The 23,977-nt window shown below is 46.0% G+C and overlaps 1 protein-coding gene across 10 annotated transcripts in view; it reads right to left on the bottom strand.

Moving 5' to 3' along the window:
* LOC139393325 (filamin-C-like) overlaps positions 1-23,977 on the bottom strand; it is a 90,472-nt gene that overhangs the window by 46,143 nt on the left and 20,352 nt on the right. For all 10 annotated transcript variants that reach the window (XM_071141893.1, XM_071141890.1, XM_071141892.1 and 7 more), the window contains exon 2: positions 341-589. In XM_071141893.1, coding sequence (XP_070997994.1) covers positions 341-589 — 249 coding nt within the window. The remainder of the gene's footprint in view (positions 1-340; positions 590-23,977) is intronic.

Here is a 23,977-nt window from a genome sequence, read left to right on the forward strand (position 1 = left end):
TTATGGCTGAGGTTAGTGTTTAGAGTACTGTGAATAGTATGGACGATTAATCAACCCTCAAACAGCTCTCAAATGAGTTGCAACCTGGAAGACGACTGTCAACAAATGAATGTTCACATCTTGAATCAGCTCTTACAAAGCTCTTGCAGTTCTTACAGACTGACAATCTGCACTCAAACTGCTCCTCGATGCCTTACCTGGGGCACAGTTGTCAATCAGTGCCCCCAGGGCCCTGACATCCTTCCACTGAAATTAACTAACACTAAACTGTTTCTGAATCAGCTCCAAGCCAGCAGAGTCTAAGAACAGGATGAGTCACAGATCCTGGATCAGCTCTTACCTGGGGCACAGTTGTCAACCAGGGCTCCCAGAGCCTTGCCATCCCTCCAGTCACGGTGAAAGTTGTTGATGGGCAGCTGGGGCACCTTGTTCTGGATCCATCCCAGCAGCCTCTGCTTGGGGGTCAGCTTCTTGGCGTCCTCATCGTCCTCGTCCTCCCACATGGGCATTGAGATGGAGTAGTGCAGGATCAGAGTCCAGATCAGACCCAGGATAAGCTTCAGGTTCCCATCCACGATGGCCTTACTGTCTGTAAAGGGGGAGAGAGGGGAGGGTTAAGGTCAGGTAATTTACTAAGGTACTGATACTGAATAAAGAACATAGTAATAGACTATGGAATTGTGCAAGAAAGCAATACTCCCATGAAAGCGATACTGGCCGCTAAAATTGGCTCCCCAGGTAACTTGAGTTTAACCTTTTACTGCAGTGGGCTAAATCAGGGTCACACAGAGCGTTTCTTGGTAGTCTTAAACAAATCTACTTTGAGACAAAAGTATACACATCACACATGGTTATGGGCTTAAATTGAAGAATACACCTGTACCATGTATGATATGGAGTTGAAATGTATTCCATCTTGAGATTGCATCCCAATATTCCACCTCATATACATCACAGACCACTGAAATATATCAAAACCGCTTAACATAGAAACATCTGATTTTCAGTGGCTTATTAAAATATTAACAACATTCCACCCGTGAGGCCACTAGGTCATTTGATTGGAGGAAAGGGCTACGCCCTCTGCCATTTACAGTTACAACTTAACGGACAAACTGGGGAGCAGATTAGGTCTAGACCTAACCCCTTGTGTGGGGCCTCTACCACACACACACACACACACAGACACACGCACACACACACACACACACACACACACACACACACACACACACACACACACACACACACACACACACACAACACACAAACACTACTGCACTAGCACCATCTGATCGTTCTGTTCTAAAGAGAAACAGTGTGTTGTAGAATCATAATAACAGAGTTCTGGTGTCTGCCCTCGGCCTTCAGCTGCCTGGCACAACAACATCAACATCTGTGTTTACTCTGCTTTTATGAGAATCTGACTGCCCCGGCCTTACCGCCACGGTGATCACTTTACCAGGCAGATCACACATAAGGCGGCAGGGGGAGATGGTTGGAGGGATTAGGCAATGGTATCACTCTAGGACTCCTTAGTCATCATCTTCATCATACTGATGTTTACTCTTCGCTTCATGCTTCGATCCATTTGTCTTGTTGGATGATCCCTCACACACACACATACAAGCACACACACACTCCTTGGGGTGGCAGGTAGCCTAGTGGTTACAGGGTTGGGCCAGTAACCGAAAGGTTGCTGGATTGAATCCCCGAGCTGACAAAGTCAAAACATGTTGTTCTGCCCCTGAGCAAGGCAGTAAACCCCGGGCTCCGAAGATGTGGATGTCGAAATTAGGCAGCCCCCCCACACCTCTCTGATTGGGTTAAATGCGGAAGACACATTTCAGTTGAAAGCATTCAGTTGTACAACTGACTAGGTATCCCCCTTTCCCTTGGCTTGTGTTTGCGTTACTGCAGGATCTGGAGCAGTGGGAGTTTGGGGTGTACGTCATGTGTTTGTGTGTCTGTTTCCTGACTGGCTGTACACATTCAGCTGGGCCAGACTCATCTAAGGCATTTCCCATCTCTCATGACAATATTCAGGTCTACATTAATCTCTGTGTTGTCTAAAAGTGTTTACTGCTAGTACAGCCTAACAGCACTTGGCTACATCTAACATGTAGCTAGCTGTAAAGTATTGACCAAGCTAGACAGTGGACAGAGCTGTGTGCTAGTACTACACTCTTCTATCGAGAACCCAAAAGGGTTATTCGGCTGTCCCCATAGGATAATCCTTTTAAGAACCCTGTTTGGTTCCAAATAGAACCCTTTCGGTTCCAGGTAGGTTCTCCTATGGGGACAACCAAAGAACCCTTTTGGAACCCTTTTTTCTAGGAGTGTACTGTTATTGGATGCCATTTAACCCTAGGTAAATGAAATGAGGTCAGTTTAAATGAAACACAGACACACATCCATACAGAGTCAAACACACACACCCGAACACACATACATGGAATTTTAAAAATGACAGAGGTCCCCTACGGCCCAATTTAGCTGTCTAATTGTCTGAGCGGTTTTATGCGCCGACTGAATGGAAGCTGATAATTGTCAGAGACCGAGTCAAGACCGAGACACTCAATATGTGGTCTCCAGACCACACAACTGCTCAAATCTCCGGCCAAACTCCTCAACATGACTCCACACAGCAGACAAGCACACTGACAGAGCCATTTCCTTCCTCTTCTCTTCCCTCTCTTCCTTTCCTTTCATTCTTTCCCCCCCTTTCACTCCTACATAGAATCCAGGTCAGGATGTTTTCAGCATACACCCTGCTATGGATGTTAATATTAACTATGAAAGAAAGAATCTCTGAAAACTTCATGTTTTCCCTGTTCACCATGTTACGGGTATCTGGTTTCTACCATCTGAGGTTTGGGGGATTGGACTTTCTGGGAATGGAGCCATGGAGGCTCTGTGTGGGGCTCAGCATCCCGGGGGTGTTTGTGAATGCTCTATGAGTAGGGCTGTGGCAGTCACGAAATTTCGTCAGCCGGTGATTGTTAAGCAAATAACTGTCGGTCTCACGGTAATTGATCGTTAATTAACATAAACGCTTTTAGCATTTCCTGGCTCCCACAGCCTACAAGAAAGACACTGATGCAGACCTTTGGAACATCTACATTTTAAAAGTCTAATAAATCTATGTATCGTATCCTACACCTTCACATTAAATCCATGATTTATTTTAGACAGGTCTAAAGAAGCATGATATGAAGAAAATGTAGTCTATTTCAGAAGAACAGCATACTCTGAGTTGTCCTTATGTTCTTATCTGGCTATTCTAAATGGCTGTGGGCTACACTAGTTCATTTAGCAGACAAGATTTGCTTAGAATTCTGTGGCATTAATTTATAGTATGAAAAATACCATTGAACAAAGCTGAATAAAATAGAAAGGATATTTTCTCCAAACAATGAAGGGAGTGAGCACATGCAGCTATTCTGTGTTGAGCGGTTAACAAAGAAATAGCCACTCCTATATGCTTAATTTAGAGTTATTAATGTAACTTTAGTTGTGCTACAAACGTTGGGCTATATGTTTTGATTTTTAATACATTGTAAGGCTGCATGATGAGACTCTTTTTTGAAGTCGCTTGAAAGGCATGAGCTCTGCTTTGTTTTTTTTGTGCAGGCTGTACACACTACATCAGTCACTCATTCACAATTTGACAAGCACTTGATAATGCCTAGAATTTCACAGCGGCATCCCCTTTGTGTGGCCATAATACACCCTAAAAAAAATCCATGCCTTTGCGGCCAGTAACTCCTTGAGTGCTGAGCGCTCCATCACTTGATCGGGTCTTTCTCACAGGCTACAAGTGAAGACAGATACATCGGGGACGCAACTGCGCATTCTTATCCAATTCCGAGGTGCATATTGAAGATATTGGAAGAACTATCCACATTAACTTTTTATCAGCCAACAATATGAGTAGGCTTAAAGAACAGCAAAAGTGCTAGCCTATGTCAATCTATTATCCCCCATAGTACAAAGGCAGACCTATTCTGTTCAGGTAGGCTATACTCCTGTTGTAAATATAAGCAATGCGCTTAATATATTAGGAAAGTTGAGAAATAAATATAGCAGGCCTCTACTATTGATATTGAACTACAATGTATTGGCCTGAACGTTACACTGTCTCCCCAAATTTATTTTACCCTTTGTTACGGATACAGTTATCCTGTGTGTGTTTCTTTTCTCTCCTTCTCCCCTCACAGGTGAAAATCATCACTCCCCAATCAGTCAACAATCAACCCATCAATCAGAAGACACACCTCCTCCTGTTTCCTACCCTATCACAGTTCCTTCCCCATGGTTTAAAAACCCCATCATTTGTTTGTTCAAGAGCTCAATCTTTGTAATGCCATGTTGGTAGATAGCTGTTCTTGGTAGATTTCAGGAGAGCTCAATCTTTGTAATGCCATGTTGGTAGATAGCTGTTCTTGGTAGATTTCAGGAGAGCTCAATCTTTGTAATGCCATGTTGGTAGATAGCTGTTCTTGTTAGATTTCAGGAGAGCTCAATCTTTGTAATGCCATGTTGGTAGATCTCTGTTCTATATAGATTTCAAGCTCAATCTCTTTGTAAATGCCATGTATGTAGATCTCTCTCTTTGCGTCTTAACCTCTTCTTTTGTTTGAGCACCTCCATAGCACTTTGTCATCACCTGTGAGTATTGTTTTGGTTATGGTGTTTGTTTGTTGCTGGTGGGAAAAGGGGGAAACCAAGACAAGTCGCCCATGGGCATACACTACCCGTAGGTGAACTTTGTTAAATACACTAGTTAGAACTGGGCGGACCACCCACTGTATTTTGGTTAGTTAGTTAGCTGTTGTTGAAATAGGCTAGTCTAGCTTAGGGGTGTTTTTGCATATTTGTTTCTTTCCTTGGGTCCAGCTCAGCCCCTTTTCCTGCTTCCCCCCATTACCGTGTGTTTATAAATAAACCCTGAGTTTGACGGTATTATTTCAGTTGTCGTGGTTATTTCGTTCACTTTTACTTTGTCACTATTATCATTTACATGTCATGTTGTGTCTTGTCTCTGTCCTTTCCCTTCACCCTGTCTCCCTCTGCTGGTCGTTGTTAGGTTACCTTTTCTCCCCCGCTTTCTCCCAGCTGTTCCTTGTCTCCTCTAACTACCCATTCACCCCGTTTCCCACCTGTTTCCTTTTTCCCTCTGATTAGGTCCCTATATCTCTCTCTGTTTCTGTTCCTGTCCTTGTCGGATTCTTGTTTGTGTTTCATGCCTGAGCCAGACTATCGTCATGTTTGCTGTAACCTTGTCCTGTCCTGTCGGAATCTGCCGGTCTATCTGAGCCTACCTATGTTTGGTTATTAAAGAAGCTCTGTTTAAGTTAGTTCGCTTTTGGGTCCTCATTCACTCACCATAACAGAAGAATCCGACCAAGAATGGACCCAGCGACTTCGGATCCTCTCCACTCAGCCGTCGGGATCCAGGGAGCGATGCTAGGCAGACACGAGCAGGAAGTGTCTGCTGCTCGACATGCCGTTGAGACCCTGGCCACCCAAGTCTCCAACCTCACAGAACAGGTTCACCATCTCCGCCTCGATCCACCGGCCACTTCCAGGGCTTTCGAATCTCCGGAGCCCAGAATCAATAACCCGCCGTGTTACTCTGGGGAGCCCACTGAATGCCGCTCGTTCCTCACCCAGTGTGATATTGTGTTTTCTCTCCAGCCCAACACTTACTCCAGGAGCACTGCTCGTGTCGCCTACGTCATATCTCTCCTTATTGGACGGGCTCGTGAGTGGGGCACGGCAATCTGGGAGGCAAGGGCTGAGTGTACTAACCAGTATCAGGACTTTAAGGAGGAGATGATACGGGTTTTTGATCGATCTGTTTTTGGGGAGGAGGCTTCCAGGGCCCTGTCTTCCCTATGTCAAGGTAATCGATCCATAACAGACTACTCTATTGAGTTTCGCACTCTTGCTGCCTCCAGTGGCTGGAACGAGCCGGCTTTGCTCGCTCGTTTTCTGGAGGGTCTCCGCGCAGAGGTAAAGGATGAGATTCTCTCCCGGGAGGTCCCTTCCAGCGTGGATTCCCTGATTGAACTCGCTATTCGCATTGAGCGACGGGTTGATCTACGTCACCGAGCTCGTGGAAAGGAGCTCGCGTTCTCCGTTGCCCCCCTCTCCGCATCACTACCATCTTCCTCTGCCGGCTCGGGAGCTGAGCCTATGCAGCTGGGAGGTATCCGCATCTCGACTAAGGAGAGGGAACGGAGAATCACCAACCGCCTCTGTCTCTATTGCGGTTCTGCTGGTCATTTTGTCACTTCATGTCCAGTAAAAGCCAGAGCTCGTCAGTAAGCGGAGGGCTACTGGTGAGCGCTACTACTCCTGTCTCTCCTTCAAGATCCTGCACTACCTTGTCGGTCCATCTACGCTGGACCGGTTCGTCAGCTTCCTGCAGTGCCTTAATAGACTCTGGGGCGGAGGGCTGTTTTATGGACGAGACCTGGGCTCGGGAACATGACATTCCTCTCAGACAGTTAAGGGAGTCCACGGCCTTGTTCGCCCTGGATGGTAGTCCTCTCCCCAGGATTCAGCGTGAGACGCTACCTTTAACCCTCACTGTTTCTGGTAATCATAGCGAAACCATTTCTTTTTTGATTTTTCGTTCACCTTTTACACCTGTTGTTTTGGGCCATCCCTGGCTAGTTTGTCATAATCCTTCCATTAATTGGTCTAGTAATTCTATCCTCTCCTGGAACGTCTCTTGTCATGTGAAATGTTTAATGTCTGCTATCCCTCCTGTTTCCTCTGTCTCTTCTTCACAGGAGGAGCCTGGTGATTTGACAGGGGTGCCGGAGGAATATCACGATCTGCGCACGGTGTTCAGTCGGTCCAGGGCCACCTCTCTTCCTCCACACCGGTCGTATGATTGTAGTATTGATCTCCTTCCGGGAACCACTCCCCCCCGGGGTAGACTATACTCTCTGTCGGCTCCCGAACGTAAGGCTCTCGAGGATTATTTGTCTGTAGCTCTTGACGCCGGTACCATAGTCCCCTCCTCCTCTCCCGCCGGAGCGGGGTTTTTTTTTGTCAAGAAGAAGGACGGGTCTCTGCGCCCCTGCATAGATTATCGAGGGCTGAATGACATAACAGTTAAGAATCGTTATCCGCTTCCTCTTATGTCTTCAGCCTTCGAGATCCTGCAGGGAGCCAGGTTTTTCACTAAGTTGGACCTTCGTAACGCTTACCATCTCGTGCGCATCAGGGAGGGGGACGAGTGGAAGACGGCGTTTAACACTCCGTTAGGGCACTTTGAATACCGGGTTCTTCCTTTCGGCCTCGCTAACGCTCCAGCTGTCTTTCAGGCATTAGTCAATGATGTCCTGAGAGACATGCTGAACATCTTTGTTTTCGTTTACCTTGACGATATCCTGATTTTTTCACCGTCACTCCAGATTCATGTTCAGCACGTTCGACGTGTCCTCCAGCGCCTTTTAGAGAATTGTCTTTTTGTGAAGGCTGAGAAGTGCACTTTTCATGCCTCCTCCGTCACATTTCTCGGTTCTGTTATTTCCGCTGAAGGCATTAAGATGGATCCCGCTAAAGTCCAAGCTGTCATTGATTGGCCCGTCCCTAAGTCACGCGTCGAGCTGCAGCGCTTTCTCGGCTTCGCGAACTTCTATCGTTGTTTCATCCGTAATTTCGGTCAGGTGGCCGCTCCTCTCACAGCCCTTACTTCTGTCAAGACGTGCTTTAAGTGGTCCGTTTCCGCCCAGGGAGCTTTTGATCTCCTCAAGAATCGTTTTACATCCGCTCCTATCCTTGTTACACCTGACGTCTCTAGACAGTTCGTTGTCGAGGTTGACGCGTCAGAGGTGGGCGTGGGAGCCATTCTTTCTCAGCGCTCCCTCTCTGACGACAAGGTCCACCCATGCGCGTATTTTTCTCATCGCCTGTCGCCGTCGGAACGTAACTATGATGTGGGTAACCGCGAACTGCTCGCCATCCGGTTAGCCCTAGGCGAATGGCGACAGTGGTTGGAGGGGGCGACCGTTCCTTTTGTCGTTTGGACTGACCATAGGAACCTTGAGTACATCCGTTCTGCCAAACGACTTAATGCGCGTCAGGCGCGTTGGGCGCTGTTTTTCGCTCGTTTCGAGTTCGTGATTTCTTATCGTCCGGGCTCTAAGAACACCAAGCCTGATGCTTTGTCTCGTCTCTTCAGTTCTTCAGTAGCCTCCACTGACCCCGAGGGGATTCTCCCTGAGGGGCGTGTTGTCGGGTTGACTGTCTGGGGAATTGAGAGGCAGGTAAAACAAGCGCTCACTCACACTCCGTCGCCGCGCGCTTGTCCTAGGAACCTTCTTTTCGTTCCCGTTCCTACTCGTCTGGCCGTTCTTCAGTGGGCTCACTCTGCCAAGTTAGCCGGCCACCCTGGCGTTCGGGGTACGCTTGCTTCCATTCGCCAGCGTTTTTGGTGGCCCACCCGGGAGCATGACACGCGTCGTTTCGTGGCTGCTTGTTCGGTCTGCGCGCAGACTAAGTCCGGTAACTCTCCTCCTGCCGGCCGTCTCAGGCCGCTTCCTATTCCCTCTCGACCGTGGTCTCACATCGCCTTAGATTTTGTCACCGGACTGCCTTCGTCAGCGGGGAAGACTGTTATTCTTACGGTTGTCGATAGGTTCTCTAAGGCGGCTCATTTCATTCCCCTTGCTAAGCTTCCTTCTGCTAAAGAGACGGCACAAATCATCATCGAGAATGTTTTCAGAATTCATGGCCTTCCGTCAGACGTCGTTTCGGACAGAGGTCCGCAATTCACGTCTCAATTTTGGAGGGAGTTTTGCCGTTTGATTGGGGCTTCCGTCAGTCTCTCTTCCGGCTTTCACCCCCAGTCTAACGGTCAAGCAGAACGGGCCAATCAGACTATTGGTCGCATCTTACGCAGTCTTTCTTTTCGCAACCCTGCGTCTTGGTCAGAACAGCTCCCCTGGGCAGAATACGCCCACAACTCGCTTCCTTCGTCTGCGACCGGGCTATCTCCTTTTCAGAGTAGCCTCGGGTACCAGCCTCCGCTGTTCTCATCTCAGTTCGCCGAGTCCAGCGTCCCCTCCGCTCAGGCTTTTGTCCAACGTTGCGAGCGCACCTGGAAGAGGGTCAGGTCTGCACTTTGCCGTTATAGGGCGCAGACTGTGAGGGCTGCTAATAAGCGTAGAACTAAGAGTCCTAGATATTGTCGCGGTCAGAGAGTTTGGCTCTCCACTCAGAACCTTCCCCTTAAGACGGCTTCTCGCAAGTTGACCCCGCGGTTCATTGGTCCGTTCCGTATTTCTCGGGTTATTAATCCTGTCGCAGTTCGACTTCTTCTTCCGCGATACCTTCGTCGCGTCCACCCGGTCTTCCATGTCTCCTGTATTAAGCCCGTTCTTCGCGCCCCCGCTCGTCTTCCCCCCCCCCCCCCCCATCCTTGTCGAGGGCGCACCCATCTACAGGGTCCGCAGGATTTTGGACATGCGTCCTCGGGGCCGTGGTCACCAGTACCTTGTCGATTGGGAGGGGTACGGTCCTGAGGAGAGGAGTTGGGTTCCCTCTCGGGACGTGCTGGACCGTGCGCTGATCGAGGATTTCCTCCGTTGCCGCCAGGTTTCCTCCTCGAGTGCGCCAGGAGGCGCTCGGTGAGTGGGGGGGTACTGTCATGTTGTGTCTTGTCTCTGTCCTTTCCCTTCACCCTGTCTCCCTCTGCTGGTCGTTGTTAGGTTACCTTTTCTCCCCCGCTTTCTCCCAGCTGTTCCTTGTCTCCTCTAACTACCCATTCACCCCGTTTCCCACCTGTTTCCTTTTTCCCTCTGATTAGGTCCCTATATCTCTCTCTGTTTCTGTTCCTGTCCTTGTCGGATTCTTGTTTGTGTTTCATGCCTGAGCCAGACTATCGTCATGTTTGCTGTAACCTTGTCCTGTCCTGTCGGAATCTGCCGGTCTATCTGAGCCTACCTATGTTTGGTTATTAAAGAAGCTCTGTTTAAGTTAGTTCGCTTTTGGGTCCTCATTCACTCACCATAACATTACATGAGTTATGTTACGGGTCTCACTACCATCCCCCCTAGACTGTTGGGCCAAAAGGGATTCGTAACATAAGTGGGGGCTCATCCGGGATTTGTCTTTACTGACACCCATGCCGCTCATGTAGATTGTTGTAGTGGTATAGTTCAGTGTTGAGCATTAGTGTTTGCTATTTTCGTTGGCTCTTGTGAAGTAGTGTAAGATGGCTACTTTTGATTTGAAGTCCTTTTTGGATAATCCTTCGTGGGAGGTTTTTGATAAATGTCGTAGAGTTGATTTAATGACCTTGGCTGACCATTACTCAATATCGATCCGCAGAGTGTAGTTAAGGCGGAGGTTAAACAGCTAGTGTTAAATGTATTGTTGGAAGAGCAGGTGCTTGTGTTACCGCTGCCTGAGCATACTACCACTGTAGGGGATGTTACTGCTCCTGTAAGCTCATTGGTGTCTGATAATGAGGGCGAGGCTAAAACACCAGCCACATTGTCCCATTTTGATCCACTCTCCCCACTGTCAAACGGTGATGCCAGAAGGGATGTCCGTTTAGCACAGTTACAACTAGAGGTGGAAGAGAGAGCCCAAATTAGGCGAGAGACTCTCCAGTTGGAGATGTGTAAAATTGAGGCAGAAAGAGAACAACGGCAGATGATGTGTAAAATTGAGGCAGAAAGAGAACAGCGGCATTTAGATTTGGAGATGGGTAAAATTGAGGCAGAAAAAGAACAGCGGCATTTAGATTTGGAGATGGGTAAAATTGAGGCAGAAAAAGAACAGCGGCATTTAGATTTGGAGATGGGTAAAATGGAGGCAGAAAAAGAACGAGAACAGAGGCAGATGACGTTTAAAATGCGCCAGATGGAACTGGAGGCAGAGACAGCGAGGCTAGCCTTCGTTCCTACTGTTCCTGTTAGTGAGTCGTTCTCACCTGCTGTGTCCTCAAACACGTTTGACATTAGTAGGCAGATAGCCTTAGTACCTTTGTTCAGAGAGTCGGAGGTTGACTCCTATTTTTGTGTATTTGAGCGTATAGCCGTAGCATTGAAGTGGCCTGAAGAGGTATGGTGCCTATTACTTCAGTGTAAATTAACTGGTAAAGCCCAAGAGGTTTTGTCAGCGCTACCTCTGGAGGACAGTTTGAATTATGAAGTGGTCAAAGCTACTGTTCTTCGTGCCTATGAGCTTGTGCCTGAGGCATACCGACAGAGATTTAGGTCTCATAGAAAGTATTCTAGTAAGACTTATGTGGAATTTGCTAGAGACAAGGGAAATCTGTTTGATAAATGGCATGCTGCTAGTAAGGTAACTGATTTCAACTCTCTCCGGGAGTTAATCTTGTTGGAAGAGTTTAAAAATTGCCTACCCGAACGCATTGTAGTTTACCTAAACGAACAGAAAGTATCCTCCCTGGCAGAAGCGTCTGTGTTGGCAGACGAGTTTGTGTTGACGCACAAGAGTGTGTTTTCGGCTCAAACTGAGAGTAGATCCACTGAGTTTCCTACCTTTAGCCCTAGTCGGCCCGCAGTAGTATATCAAGCACGCCAGAAGAATGAGCGTTCCTGTTTCTATTGTCATAAAGTGGGACATATGATTAATGATTGCTTCCTGCTTAAACGCAAACAAGGGATGCCTCTTCGTGCCAAGCCGCCAACAGGTGTTGGTCTAATTCGTACGGTTGTGAGGTCTGCAACAAAACAGGTGCCTCAGAGTAACTGTAGTTTGAAAGTCTCAGTCCCCGACCGTAGTTATGAACCATTCATTTCCGATGGGTTTGTGTCCCTAACGAATGACGAAGCGTCTCAGCGTCCGGTTAAAATCCTTAGAGATACTGGTGCGGCGCAGTCGTTTATATTGTCTGATGTGTTGCCCTTATCTGACGATACATACTGTGGTTCCAGTGTGTTAGTGCAGGGTATTGAAATGGGTTTTGTCCCAGTGCCATTGCACTTTGTGAAAGTACACTCTGAGTTAATCAGTGGAATATTCAGAGTGGGGGTACGTCCTAAATTGCCAGTGAAAGGTGTGACCTTTATAATGGGTAACGATATTGCCGGAGGAAAGGTAGTACCCGTATTGGAAGTATTGGATAAAAGTGACCACTCTCTCTCGAATGAGTTGGCACAGAGTTATCCACATGTGTTCCCCGCTTGTGCTGTCACTCGTGCTCAGGCACTACAAGAGGGTGACGTGATAGATTTGTCGAACACTGTTCTGTTCAAAGAGGATGATCAAGAGGATGGATTGTGTGATACCTCTGAGAAGCTGATCACCTCTGACAAACAGCCCAGGAAAGAAGCAAAGTACGTTGAAGTTATTGCTGATGCAATACAATTACCAGTCACTCGTGAGCAGCTGATTGCTAACCAAAAGGTTGACAACAAGCTTGCTAAATGTTTTTCTAGTGTTGTCTCGTTAGAAGAGGTGAAGAAGAAGAATGTGGCTTACTTCATTGATGGTAATCTCCTCATGCGTAAATGGAAATCCCATGTTGATGCAGGTGGAGATTGGAATGCTGTTTACCAAATAGTGATTCCTACAGCCTTTCGACAGAATGTGTTATCCCTTGCTCATGATCACCAGTGGTCTGGTCATTTAGGAATTACAAAGACGTATGATCGGATCCTTCAACATTTTTTTTGGCCGGGTTTAAAACAAGATGTGGCTCAGTTCTGTCGGACATGCCACACCTGTCAGATAACAGGAAAACCAAATCAGGTTATTCCTCCCGCTCCTCTTTGTCCTATACCTGTCATAGGTGAACCATTTGAGCATGTGGTGGTTGATTGTGTCGGACCGTTACCGAAGACAAAATCGGGTAACCAGTTTTTGTTAACGATAATGTGTATGGCTACAAGATACCCCGAGGCTATTCCTCTGAGAAGGATTACAGCTCCGATAGTGAGTAAAGCCTTAATAAAATTCTTCACGACATTCGGGTTACCGACGGTGGTACAAAGCGATCAAGGTACCAATTTCCTATCCAAGCTCTTCAAGCAGGTGTTGAAATCCTTATCAATTACGCACCGTGTATCAAGCGCCTATCACCCAGAGTCTCAGGGTGCGCTTGAAAGATGGCATCAGACACTGAAGTCTATGCTACGTAAATATTGTTTGGAATCTGAGAAAGATTGGGATGAGGGAGTTCCTCTAGTTTTGTTTGCTGCTCGTGAAACTGTGCAGGAGTCCCTAGGTTTCAGCCCGGCTGAACTAGTGTTTGGTCACACAGTAAGAGGACCAATGAAAGTCCTTAAAGAACAGTTCTTGTCCCAAGAGTTGTGTACAAGAGATGAGAATGTGTTGGACTATGTTAGTCGCTTTCGTGAGCGCCTACACCAAGCTTGTGCTCTTGCAAAGGAAGCTCTGTCTTCCTCACAGAGGAGCATGAAAAGACACTATGATAAAGAGGCTGTTTCTCGTCCACTACAGCCAGGTGACCAAGTACTGGTGTTATTACCTGTTCCAGGATCTTCACTGTCAGCTCGTTTCTCTGGTCCTTATTTAATTGAAAAGAAAATAAGTGAAACTGACTATGTGCTTCAAACTCCTGATAGACAACGCCAATCTCGTGTGTGTCACATTAACATGTTGAAAGCTTACCACACCCGACCCATCACACAGTTAGATAGTTCAAAAACAGAGGAAGGTACTGCTGTCTCCTCTGCTACTACTGCGATGATAGTGGACTGTCATATTGATGATGATGGCTTGGAGTTGCGCAATACTCAGCAGCAGTGTGTTAGATTGCCCAACTCAGAAATGCTGCTGTCTATCCAGTCAAGTCTGGTTCATTTAACGGATGGACAGGCTAATGATATTGTGAGGCTACTACACAGTTTTCCATGTCTCTTTAATGACGTTCCTACTCGCACAAATGTGTTGGAACATGACATTAATGTTGGAAATGCTACACCTATCAAGCAACACCCATATCGTATCAACGCTTCCAAGAGGAAGATAATGAGGGATGAGGTGAGATATTTGTTGGAGAATGACCTGGCTAAGCCAAGTTCAAGCCCTTGGAGTTCTCCTTGCATTCTGGTTCCTAAACCTGATGGTACGTCCAGGTTATGTACGGATTATCGAAAGGTAAATTCTGTCACAATGCCAGATTCGTTCCCGTTACCCAGACTGGACGACTGTATCGACACTATTGGTGCTGCTAAGTATGTAACCAAGTTGGACCTCTTAAAAGGTTACTGGCAGGTTCCGTTAACTTCACGTGCTTCTGAGATTTCTGCCTTTGTGACCCCAGATAACTTCCTACAGTACTCAGTCATGGCTTTTGGAATGCGAAATGCACCAGCCACTTTCCAACGACTGGTTAACTCCGTATTAGCTGGCGTTCCTAATTGTAGTGCATACCTTGATGACCTAGTGATTTATTCGTCTGAGTGGTCAGATCATGTTCACTCGCTAAGGGTAGTATGTGAACGGTTGGCAGCTGCTTCTCTAACCCTGAACTTGGCAAAGTGCGAGTTTGGGAAGGCTACTGTTACCTATCTCGGTAAAGAGGTTGGCCATGGACAGGTGCGCCCTGTTGATGCCAAGGTCTTGGCTATAACTGCATTCCCTGCACCTACCACTAGACGAGAGCTACGCCGCTTTTTAGGGATGGTTGGCTACTACCGTAGCTTCTGTAAAAATTTCTCTGCGGTAGTTGCTCCATTGACTGATTTGCTCAGTCCGGCAAGACCATTTGTGTTGTCCCCTGATTGTAAGAGAGCTTTTGAATCAGCGAAAGCACTCTTATGTAGTACCCCTGTACTTGCTGCTCCGGATTTTGAACAACCGTTCAAGCTAGAGGTAGATGCTAGTGCCAGAGGTGCTGGTGCTGTTCTACTGCAGCAGGACAAGAGTGGAATAGATCATCCCGTTTGTTATTTTTCACGTAAATTTAATAAATGTCAAACAAACTATGCGACAATAGAACAAGAAGCTCTTGCTTTGTTGTTGGCTCTGCAATACTTTGAAGTATACATTGGTTCCAGTGCCCTACCAGTGATTGTGTATACTGACCATAACCCCTTAGTTTTTCTCCACCGAATGTACAACCAGAACCAGCGCCTTATGCGTTGGGCGCTGATTGTACAAAATTATAATTTGGAGATCCGCCACAAAAAGGGTTCAGATAATGTGTTGGCAGATGCTTTGTCTCGTGTGTAAAAATGATTTTTGTATGTTTTGGCAAGGTTGACGTTGTTGTTGTAAGTATTAATTTTGTTGTGAGTATTAATTGTAATACTGTGGTCGCAATCCCTAGGGTTGCTCTTTTAAGGGTGGGAGTGTTACGGATACAGTTATCCTGTGTGTGTATCCTGTGTGTGTGTGTGTTTCTTTTCTCTCATTCTCCCCTCACAGGTGAAAATCATCACTCCCCAATCAGTCAACAATCAACCCATCAATCAGAAGACACACCTCCTCCTGTTTCCTACCCTATCACAGTTCCTTCCCCATGGTTTAAAAACCCCATCATTTGTTTGTTCAAGAGCTCAATCTTTGTAATGCCATGTTGGTAGATAGCTGTTCTTGGTAGATTTCAGGAGAGCTCAATCTTTGTAATGCCATGTTGGTAGATAGCTGTTCTTGGTAGATTTCAGGAGAGCTCAATCTTTGTAATGCCATGTTGGTAGATCTCTGTTCTATATAGATTTCAAGCTCAATCTCTTTGTAAATGCCATGTATGTAGATCTCTCTCTTTGCGTCTTAACCTCTTCTTTTGTTTGAGCACCTCCATAGCACTTTGTCATCACCTGTGAGTATTGTTTTGGTTATGGTGTTTGTTTGTTGCTGGTGGGAAAAGGGGGAAACCAAGACAAGTCGCCCATGGGCATACACTACCCGTAGGTGAACTTTGTTAAATGAACTAGTTAGAACTGGGCGGACCACCCACTGTATTTTGGTTAGTTAGTTAGCTGTTGTTGAAATAGGCTAGTCTAGCTTAGGGGTGTTTTTGCATATTTGTTTCTTTCCTTGGGTCCAGCTCAGCCCCTTTTCCTGCTTCCCCCCATTACCGTGTGTTTATAAATATACCCTGAGTTTGACGGTATTATTTCAGTTGTCGTGGTTATTTCGTTCACTTTTACTTTGTCACTATTATCATTTACATGAGTTATGTTACGGGTCTCACTACCATCCCCCCTAGACTGTTGGGCCAAAAGGGATTCGTAACACCCTTATTTGAATGTATAGGCCACCTTCCACCAAAAGTGTGTTTTTTGATCAGTTTAATAACATGCTTAGGGAATGTGATTTTGGGAAAGAGGTCATCTTAATGGGAGTTTTTAATATTAATTATGAAGACAAGTCTTGTAGGAAAACCCTCAAACGGATCACTAATACCTTTGACCTTACACATCTTGTCACGACTTCCGCCAAAGTTGGTGCCTCTCCCTTGTTTGGGCGGCGTTCGCCGTTCGCCGTCACCGGCTTTCTAGTCTCCACCGATCTACATTTATTTTTCCTTTTGTTTGGTCTTGATTGTACACACCTGGTTTCCATTACGTTATAATTTATTCCCTATTTATCCCTCTGGTTCCATCATGGTTTTGTGCGTGTTTATTGTTGTCATGTTGTCTCGTTTATGTGCTCTGGAATTTTGTTCTCCTTGATGGAAGATTGTTTATTAAGTAAAGTTACGATTATTACTCATCTCTGTGTCCTGCGCCTGACTCCGCCTTACCCACATCACCTAGACTATTGACACAGCTAGTTGAACGGCCAACCAGGGTGACTTGTTGCTCTAAAACACTGAATGATTTGGTGTTCAGTAATAAACCAGAGAGAGGGTGGCTAAATCATTCAACATGGTTACTTGGCTATCTGATCATAATCTGACACTTATAGCCAGAAAGCTGTCTATAAGAGCAGGTTTAACCTCTCTACTGTTAGAAAGCCGGATCAACTAAGAATACCTAAGAGTGAATTAAACTATTTTGAAAACGCAATTAAGGGAATTAACTGGAATGATCTCTTGTCCTATACAGACGTGAAAGCTGATAGTCAGGTTTTTCTATCCACAATCCAGACGACAATAAATGGTTTCCTAAAGAAAATCAAATCCAAACCTGGCCAAAGGAGCACTCTTCCTTGGCTAAATGGAGAAATCTGGAAACTGATGAAAGAACGAGATTATGCTCTAAACATAGCCCTAAGATTCAAATTAGATCATGACAGACGTAGGTTTACCATGTTGAGAAATAAGGTGATGAAAGAAATCAGACAGGCCAAGGCAACCTATTATATTAACATAATTGGTGAAGCAAAGGGAAATTCTAAATTGATCTGGGAGAATCTAAAAAAGTTAACAGGGAAAGACCATAGTAACACTGCAAAAAGACTAGAAATCATGGTGAATAACAGTCTAACACAGGATGCAGTCGAAATAACAATAGCCTTCAATTTCTACTTTATTGACTCAACCTTTCTTAAAAACTACAAAGAGTCACTCATTGGCCCGATTACTAAGGTCACCAACACATCTATTGGTCTGGGGGTGTTTCCAAGGGTATGGAAGTCGGCCATAATAACGGCCATCTTTAACTCGGGCCACCCTGCTGACGTGAGTAACTTTTTTTAAAAGTGTGTAGCAGAACAACTGATTGCCCACCTCAACAACAGCCCCTTCACATTACACTCCATGCAGTTTGGCTTCAGAGCAAAACACTCCATAGAAACGGCCAACTGCTTTCTTCTGGAAAATGTGAAGTCCAATATGGACAAAGGGGGTTGTTGTTGGAGCTGTGTTTCTGGACCTAAGGAAGGCTTTTGATACTGTTAACCATGAGATTCTCATCACAAAATTGTCCAAGTTCAACTTTTCCCCCGATGCCTTGAGATGGATGAAATCATACCTTGAAAGCAGAACTCAGTGTGTCAGAGTGAGCAATGAGCTGTCGCCCACTGTTAGCTATGATATGGGAGTGCCCCAAGGGTCAATACTGGGGCCTCTCCTGTTCAGCCTGTACATCATAGCTAATGATCTGCCTTCTGTCTGTACTGGGTCTGAAGTTCAAATGTATGCAGATGGTACAGTGATATACAGTATGTGCATGCAAAGAGCAAACAACAAGCTGCACAAGAACTCACTACTGTAATGGTCCAGGTTACAAAGTGGCTTGGTGACTCGTGTTTGCATCTCAATGTGAAAAAAACTGTTTGCATGTTCTTCACAAAGAGGGCAGATGGATAGATGCTACTGAGCCAGATGTCTATGTGTCAGGGGAGAAGCTCAAGGTGGTATCTGATTTTAAGTACCTTGGCATCGTACTTGATTCCAACCTGTCTTTTAAAAAGCATGTGAAAAAGGTAATTCAAATAACCAAATTCAACTTAGCTAATTTCCGAATGATACGAAACTGATTGACTACAGAGGTAGCAAAACTGTACATCAAATCTATGATACTCCCCTATTTAACATACTGCTTGACTAGTTGGGCCAAAGCTTGCTGTACAACATTAAAACCCATTCAGTCTCTCTACAAACAGGCTCTCAAAGTGCTTGATAGGAAGCCCAATAGCCATCATCACTGTTACATCCTCAGAAAGCATGAGCTCCTGAGTTGGGAAAATCTTGTGCAATACACCGACGCATGTCTTGTATTCAAGATCCTAAATGGCCTGGCTCCCCCTCCACTCAGTATTTTTGTTAAACAGAAAACCCAAATATATGGCAGCAGATCCACAAGGTCTGCCATGAGAGGTGACTGTATAGTTCCCTTAAGGAAAAGCACCTTTAGTAAATCCGCTTTCTCTGTGAGAGCTTCCAATGTCTGGATTACACTGCCATCAGACACACATAACTGCACCACATATCACACTTTCACAAAATGCATGAAGACATGGCTAAAGGTCAATCAGATTTGTGAACATAATCCCTAGCTGTGTTGCCGCTTTCCATGTTGTCTGTTGTCTGTAGCTTGTGAGGTGTGGAAACACTTTGTTGCTTTTATGAATTTTGTCTTGCTGCTTTTTGTTCTATGTTGCTCTGTCTGTATGCTACGTCTTGCTTGTCCTATGTTGCTCTGTCTGTATGCTATGTCTTGCATGTCCTATGTTGCTCTGCGTGTGATCACTGCTCAATGATTGTCTATATTGTAATTGTTTTTAATAACCTGCCCAGGGACTGCGGTTGAAAATTAGCCGGCTGGCTAAAACCGGCACTTACTGAAACGTTGATTAATGTGCACTGTCCCTGTAAAAAACTAAACTCAACTAAAAAGAGGAGGATCAGCTTTCTATTTCTATTTTTAGTAGAGGTCATCACTCTGTTTTTTCGCGCAAAATGTTGCACAACATGAGCTCATGGGCTCTCATGAAGTGTTTGATTAGATTTTCAAATACATTTGCATTGAGAGAAGCCTAATTACCGTGACTAAACGGTCACGTGGAATTTGACTGCCTTCATGACTCGTGACCACCGGTGTGGCGGTAGTATGGTAACCGCAACAGCCCTATCTATGAGTTGGTCAAGTAAGTACAGGGGGTATAAGGTTGGGGGTTGGTGGGGAGGTGAGGGTGGGGGTTGTAGGTAGGGGTGGCTAGTAGTTTGGGCTTGGACCATAGGGGAAAGGGGAAAGAGGTTTTGAATTGGAGGACAGAGTAGAAGGAGGAGGTGGTGGTGGGTGGAGGTGTGGGGCAGAGGAGGAGGACAGGCTCATTATAATGGCTGGAATGGAATAAATGGAACGGTATCCAACATACGGAAATCAAATGATTGTCTCTGTCCTCCTAGAGCTCCTCCCACCAGCCTCCTCTGGTGTGGGGATAGGAGTTTTCAGTAGTTGGGGGAGTTTGTGGTTAGTGGAAGTGGTAGGCTAGGGGGGAGTGTTATTGAGAGCTAGGACAGATGTAGAAAGATTGATATGATTGGCTGATGGTCTCCTTTTTAACTCAGTGAGGGGGCAGTTTCATGTTTCATTCAGCCTGCAAGGTGCTGAGAGCAGATCAGCACTAACGAACCCTGCAAAGCGGTGCTACTGCACCAGCAACACACCAGGAAGAGAGGACCCCTCAGGTATACTGTGCCCGTTTAAAAAAGGCAGGACTTTACATTGACACTCTCCCAGTCTGACACTTCTATTTCAGCACTGCTGAGAGAGTACTAAACACACATACTCGCGCACACACACACACATATCACACATGCGATAAGAGAGAGCGATGTTGATTTAATCACTTCAGAGGTTTGGTCCTGGTCCAACATTTCAAAGCCTGATATTTCCGGCACTGGGGTGTGTAGGATCTAACACACACTGGGGTCTATGCTGAGAGCCTCTTGGCTTAAACAGGGACACTCCTATAGGACTGCGTCAGAATGATCAGCGCGTGCATTCATGTGTGTCCTACTGTATTGGGAGGGGAGATTACCCAGAATCCCCGGCTCAGTAGTCTCACCTGTCAACAAAACTGTCAGCCTGTCAACACTTGCAATGTTGACAAATTGCAATGTTTTTTAAAATATTACTAGACAGTTAATAACTACCCTTTGCATTGGACCACTACACCTCCACTACTTTGAATTGATCTTGGAAAACTGCCTCATCTAATCTTACTCGACAAAACAAAAATGTTCCTCGTAACTTGAAGTTGAACTCCGCAAACAAACAGCTTGCAAACAACAGCCGGTGTTGATGACATGGTCCTGGAATCCAGCAGGATCAAACACAACATGCATGGAAGAACAAACAGTGGGAAAGAACAACAAACACATGACTTAAAGGGTTGGGGAAAAGGAAAGGGCATTTGGAGGGAGAGGGAGGGGGACAGAATTCCAAACTGGAGCTGGGATGGGGAATGAGAATGTTTTCTGAAAATTTCCAGAGGGGTCAGACAGAGGTTGAGGTTGGGAGGTATTGACGGGAAAGATGAATTTGGCCCCGTCGACAAGTGTGTGTGTGTGTGTGTGTGTGTGTGTGTGTGTGTGTGTGTGTGTGTGTGTGTGTGTGTGTGTGTGTGTGTGTGTGTGTGTGTGTGTGTGTGTCTGTGTGTGTCTGTCTGTCTGTCTGTCTGTGTGTGTCTGTGTGTGTCTGTCTGTCTGTCTGTCTGTCTGTCTGTCTGTCTGTCTGTCTGTCTGTCTGTCTGTCTGTCTGTCTGTCTGTCTGTCTGTCTGTCTGTCTGTCTGTCTGTCTGTCTGTCTGTCTGTCTGTGTCTCTGGAGCCAAGGCATTAGTGTGTGATTGAATGCCTCCCTCTCTCAGCCTCATGGCACCTGGCCTGGGCCTGCCTTTACAATATCTACTCTCTGTACAAGAGATAAGCGGTGTATCTCCCACACTCATTCAAACCATCCTGTGCCGTTCACCAACCACACTGCCACATGGAGTGAAGAGAGAGGTGAGAATAGAGGGCATCCAACAGCTCGCATTAACCTACCTCAGTTCCTCCACTAGAGCATTAAAGCACAAAAGTACTAAGTTGCAAAAATGATTTGCTGTCTCTCTCTCTGTCTCTCTCTCTCTCTCTCTCTCTCTCTCTCTCTCTCTCTCTCCCTCTCTCTCTCCCTGTTGTAAGTCGCTGCTTGGAGACACAAAGGCCTGATGTCAGAACTTCATGCATAACACATTTTCTCCAGTTGGACTGGGGAGGAGCAGGGGGACGACGACAACAATGTGGCCTTTCTGCCCAGAACCAATTGTTTCGCCTCCATCTCAGTGTAAAGTGACCTTTAAGACTTTGATTGGCTCTGGTGTCGGGACTCACTGTTTGTCTGGTTACCCCGGGCAATGCCAAACTCTAACCCACTGTAACTGACGCTGACTGTAGCACTCTAATGGGCGTACAGCCTTCGCAGGAGAGGTTGTGTTAAAACAAGCCCCTTGTTGTTTCTGTGAAGGTGTCTGGCTCTAGTCCAGGTCTCATTCTTTCTTCTCCTCTGCTCTCTCTGTTTCTCTCTGTTTCTCTCTCTGTTTCTCTCTGTTTCTCTCTCTCTGTTTCTTTCTGTTTCTCTCTCTCTGTTTCTCTCTCTCTGTTTCTCTCTGTTTCTCTCTCTCTCGCTCTGTCTGTCTCTCTCTGTCTCTCTCTCTCTCTCTCCAGAAACAGACGTGAAGGGTCAGCAGTGAGTAGGGTGGACAGAGCTGGCGTTTGGACAGCGGCCCTTCAGAACCCAGCTCTCTGACTGGCAGATTGCTAACAGATCCCCACTGCTCCACTCGTTACTTCAGTCTATTATGGCTCTATAGTTGCTATGAAACACACTTGCACACATACATGCTGACATATAACCATGCTCACTGCACACTCACAATGCTCTACCAAATCACTGTGTATTTATTCCTTGTGACATGAATTATATTTTTTATTTTATCTTTATCTTTAAGTCTGCATTGTATGTAATCATTTCCCTGTTAGTCTACACCTGTTGTTTACGAAGCATGTGTCAAATAACATTGGACTGGATGTGATCTCAAGGGTAATGAAGACATGGGTCTTTATCAGACTGTGTGTTCTGATCTGTCGGCTCTGTATCTAACATATAGAGAACTAACACAGAGAGACTGATGCAGCTCAGACACCTGGCTTGTATGAGCCAGAACAGAACTACAGAAGGCCCAGTGAAAAGACGGATTTTCAACCAGTTTTGCTCAGTGGGGGACAATGTAATATCAGCTGGAAGATACATTGAGATATGGCCTAGATCAGACTTGTGGTGTGTGTGTGTGTGTGTGTGTGTGTGTGTGTGTGTGTGTGTGTGTGTGTGTGTGTGTGTGTGTGTGTGTGTGTGTGTGTGTGTGTGTGTGTGTGTGTGTGTGTGTGTGTGTGTGTGTGTGTGTGTGTGTGTAGTAGTAGCCTAGTAATGTGTAAGGGTTGATTAAGGAGACAGAGTTTAGTGGAGTAGGAATGATGGCACCACAGGGTGGGGGGTTCCATGAGGAAACAACACAGAACAGCTCCTGTTTCCTGTAGATGGGTTCACTTTCTCCTGGGGAACCATTTGACTTAAGCACAGCTTCAGACACTTCCTGTGTGCATAGTGCTGCGGTATCTAATCACTCTGCAGTGTTTTTTCCTGCAAATAACATCGAAGTGTGTGTGTGTGTGTGTCTACCCCTGTCCTGATGTCCCAGTGATAAAGTGAGTGGATAGAGTTCAGGGAGTGAGTGAGTGAGTGAGTGAGTGAGTGAGTGAGTGAGTGAGTGAGTGAGTGGATAGAGTGAGTGAGGGGATAGAGTGAGTGAGTGAGTGAGTGAGTGAGTGAGTGAGTGAGTGAGTGAGTGAGTGAGTGAGTGAGTGAGTGAGTGAGTGAGTGAGTGGATAGAGTGAGTGGATAGAGTGAGTGAATGAATAGAGTGAGTGGATAGAGTGAGTGAGTGGATAGAGTGAGTGAGGGGATAGAGTGAGTGAGGGGATAGAGTGGGTGAGTGGATAGAGTGATTGAGGGGATAGAGTGAGGGGATAGAGTGAGTGAGTGAGTGAGTGAGTGAGTGAGTGAGTGAGTGAGTGAGTGAGTGAGTGAGTGGATAGAGTGGATAGAGTGAGTGGATAGAGTGAGTGACTGGATAGAGTGAGTGAGTGGATAGAGTGAGTGGGTGAATAGAGTGAGTGGATAGAGTGAGTGAGTGGATAGAGTGAGTGGATAGAGTGAGTGAGTGGATAGAGTGAGTGAGTGAATAGAATGAGTGGATAGAGTGAGTGAGTGGATAGAGTGAGTGAGGGGATAGAGTGAGTGAGTGAATAGAGTGAGTGGATAGAGTGAGTGAGTGGATAGAGTGAGTGAGGGGAGAGAGTGAGTGAGTGAATAGAGTGAGTGTATAGAGTGGATAGAGTGAGTGAGTGAGTGGATAGAGTGAGTGAGTGGATAGAGTGAGTGAGTAAATAGAGTGAGTGGATAGAGTGAGTGAGGTGATAGAGTGAGTGAGGGGATAGAGTGAGTAAGTGGATAGAGTGAGTGAGTGGATAGAGTGAGTGAGTCGCTAGAGTGAGTGAGTGGATAGAGTGAGTGAGTGATAGAG

The sequence above is a fragment of the Oncorhynchus clarkii genome, chromosome 33 (assembly GCF_045791955.1).
Source record: "Oncorhynchus clarkii lewisi isolate Uvic-CL-2024 chromosome 33, UVic_Ocla_1.0, whole genome shotgun sequence".
In the NCBI taxonomy this organism is placed as follows: Eukaryota; Metazoa; Chordata; class Actinopteri; order Salmoniformes; family Salmonidae; genus Oncorhynchus; species Oncorhynchus clarkii.